This window comes from Arachis duranensis, chromosome 6, assembly GCF_000817695.3.
Source record: "Arachis duranensis cultivar V14167 chromosome 6, aradu.V14167.gnm2.J7QH, whole genome shotgun sequence".
NCBI classification, from domain to species: Eukaryota; Viridiplantae; Streptophyta; class Magnoliopsida; order Fabales; family Fabaceae; genus Arachis; species Arachis duranensis.
This window is the reverse complement of record NC_029777.3, coordinates 53573955-53575896: the sequence shown is the minus strand read 5'-3', so window position 1 is coordinate 53575896 and position 1942 is coordinate 53573955. Positions and strand designations below refer to the sequence as shown.

The 1942-nt window shown below is 39.4% G+C and overlaps 1 protein-coding gene across 1 annotated transcript; it reads right to left on the bottom strand.

The window, feature by feature from the left end:
* Nucleotides 1-530: 530 nt before the first annotated feature.
* LOC107493878 (uncharacterized) lies at nt 531-1191 on the bottom strand. Its single transcript, XM_016114912.1, has 2 exons — nt 1120-1191; nt 531-1016 (listed from the first exon to the last, which is right to left on the bottom strand). Exons 1-2 carry the CDS (start codon nt 1189-1191, stop codon nt 531-533), a joined length of 558 nt encoding a protein of 185 aa, XP_015970398.1.
* Between the last annotated feature and the right edge of the window lie 751 nt (nt 1192-1942).

The following is a 1942-nucleotide window of genomic DNA, read 5'->3' as shown; positions in this document are numbered from 1 at the left end:
TTGAGAACCGACAGATGGATAGCCGTGCTGTGACAGGGTGCGTTGAACATTTCCACTGAGAGGATGGGAGGTAGCCACTGACAACGGTGAAACCCTTGCATACAGCTTGCCATGGAAAGGAGTAAGAAGGATTGGATGAAGATAGTAGGAAAGCAGAGAGACGAAAGGGACCAAGCATCTTCATACGCTTATCTGAAATTCCCACCAATGAATTACATAAGTATCTCTATCTTTATCTTTATGTTTTATTCATCATTCATAACCATTTGAGTTTGCCTGACTAAGATTTACAAGGTGACCATAGCTTGCTTCATACCAACAATCTCTGTGGGATCGACCCTTACTCGCATAAGGTTTATTACTTGGACGACCCAGTACACTTGCTGGTTAGTTGTGCGAAGTTGTGTTTATGCCATGGTATTGAACACCAAGTTTTTGGGTTCATCACCAGGGATTATTTGAGTTGTGAAAAGTATTGATCACAATTTCGTGCACCAACCATAAATACTGCCAACAAAACAGGTGTATATTTAGTAGAGAGGAAAAGCCATTACTAGGAAGTGGAGGCCCAACAGCCTTTTTGTGATATACATGGTGAAGAAGGGGTGCTCGGAACGAAATGTCTGCTCCACCTCGGCTGCAGCGGCGCTCCTGGGGACATTGATGCAACCCGTTTGATGTTGGGGCATTGGAGGAGCGCCTGGACGGTTCCTTTGCACCTGGGGGGTTGTCATGTCGTCAGAGTCGCCACCGGACGTAACATACGTCCTCTCTACACCCAACGACTGAAAGATGCGAACGCTGAAGTCGTCCCTGCCCTTGTGCTTGAACAGCAGAATGTTAGAAGGTTGTAGCTTGTATTCATGGTAAAACCTTTGCCATCCCCTCCCGAGAGTGATCGCTTTCCGCCCCTTGGGGCTGCATGCAATCTTGTAAGTACGGTCTGACCCGTCGGAGACTGTGATGTAAATATAGTTGCTAGCATTGGGGAGGAGATCATTTGGTAATGGTAGACGCTACAAATATGGGTATATAAAGACAGAGCGTAAGAGAAGGAACTAAATGTGGATCGTGGAGTCCGAAATATTTCATAGAACAGTAGAGGAAGCTTTAACCTACCATCGGCCACGAGGGCTCTCCTGCCGCTTTAATAACCCTAACGACGTCAGCTTCCGCATTTTCTTCGGCCATTTTTTCCGTCCAAGCACAAACGGAGAAGAAGGGGATACTCTGGGAAGCACAACCTACAAGAACACCAACGCACTAGATAGCGTGTGAATCCAGCAGATATGAAGGGTGTATCCAATCTAATTAGTAATTAATTAATTAACTCAGGTAGTCAGAGTTCCATGCATTAGGAATATGTGCCGTCGCCGTTCGATGAAGTCGTATTCCAGAAGCCAAATGATTTCATGCCCATAGGGTCAGATTAGAATGTAATTTTTTTTGTCCTATTGTTAAGGGAGAGTTTGGATTAAAAAGAATGGGTTCAGTCCCACCCTATAATTTGTTGCCAATTACAAAGCAGCCCTATACTAGGAAAAATTTTTAATTATATTAATTGGTTGTATTTTTTGTTTAATTAAAGGTTAATGATAATCGATTAATGGTTAACTAATTATTTATTGTAACCATTTAAATAAAGATCAACAAATTAAATTATCTAATACTTAATTTTATAAGAATTATGCTATTAATTTTTACAGACTATACTTATATTAAAAATAACTTATAAATAAGTTATTTTGTATTTGATATTTTAGTTCTAAAATTACTTATTTTAAGAGAAAAATGATAAAAAGTTTTTTAGTACGAGATAAGTTACTTTTTTTACTTCTCCTTAAACAATAAATTAGCCGTTTAGAAATTTACAATTTAATTTTGAAAAATGCACCAGACTACTATTTTTGAAAGCATTAATTTGTTCAACGTACTTTTTTTA

Excerpts from the sequence above, each read along its gene's own strand:
- LOC107493878 (XM_016114912.1), bottom strand. The coding sequence starts at position 1,191 with ATGGCCGAAGAAAATGCGGAAGCTGACGTCGTTAGGGTTATTAAAGCG. Across the intron at positions 1,017-1,119 it reads GAGAGCCCTCGTGGCCGATG|CGTCTACCATTACCAAATGA; the intron begins GTAGGTTAAAGC and ends CCATATTTGTAG.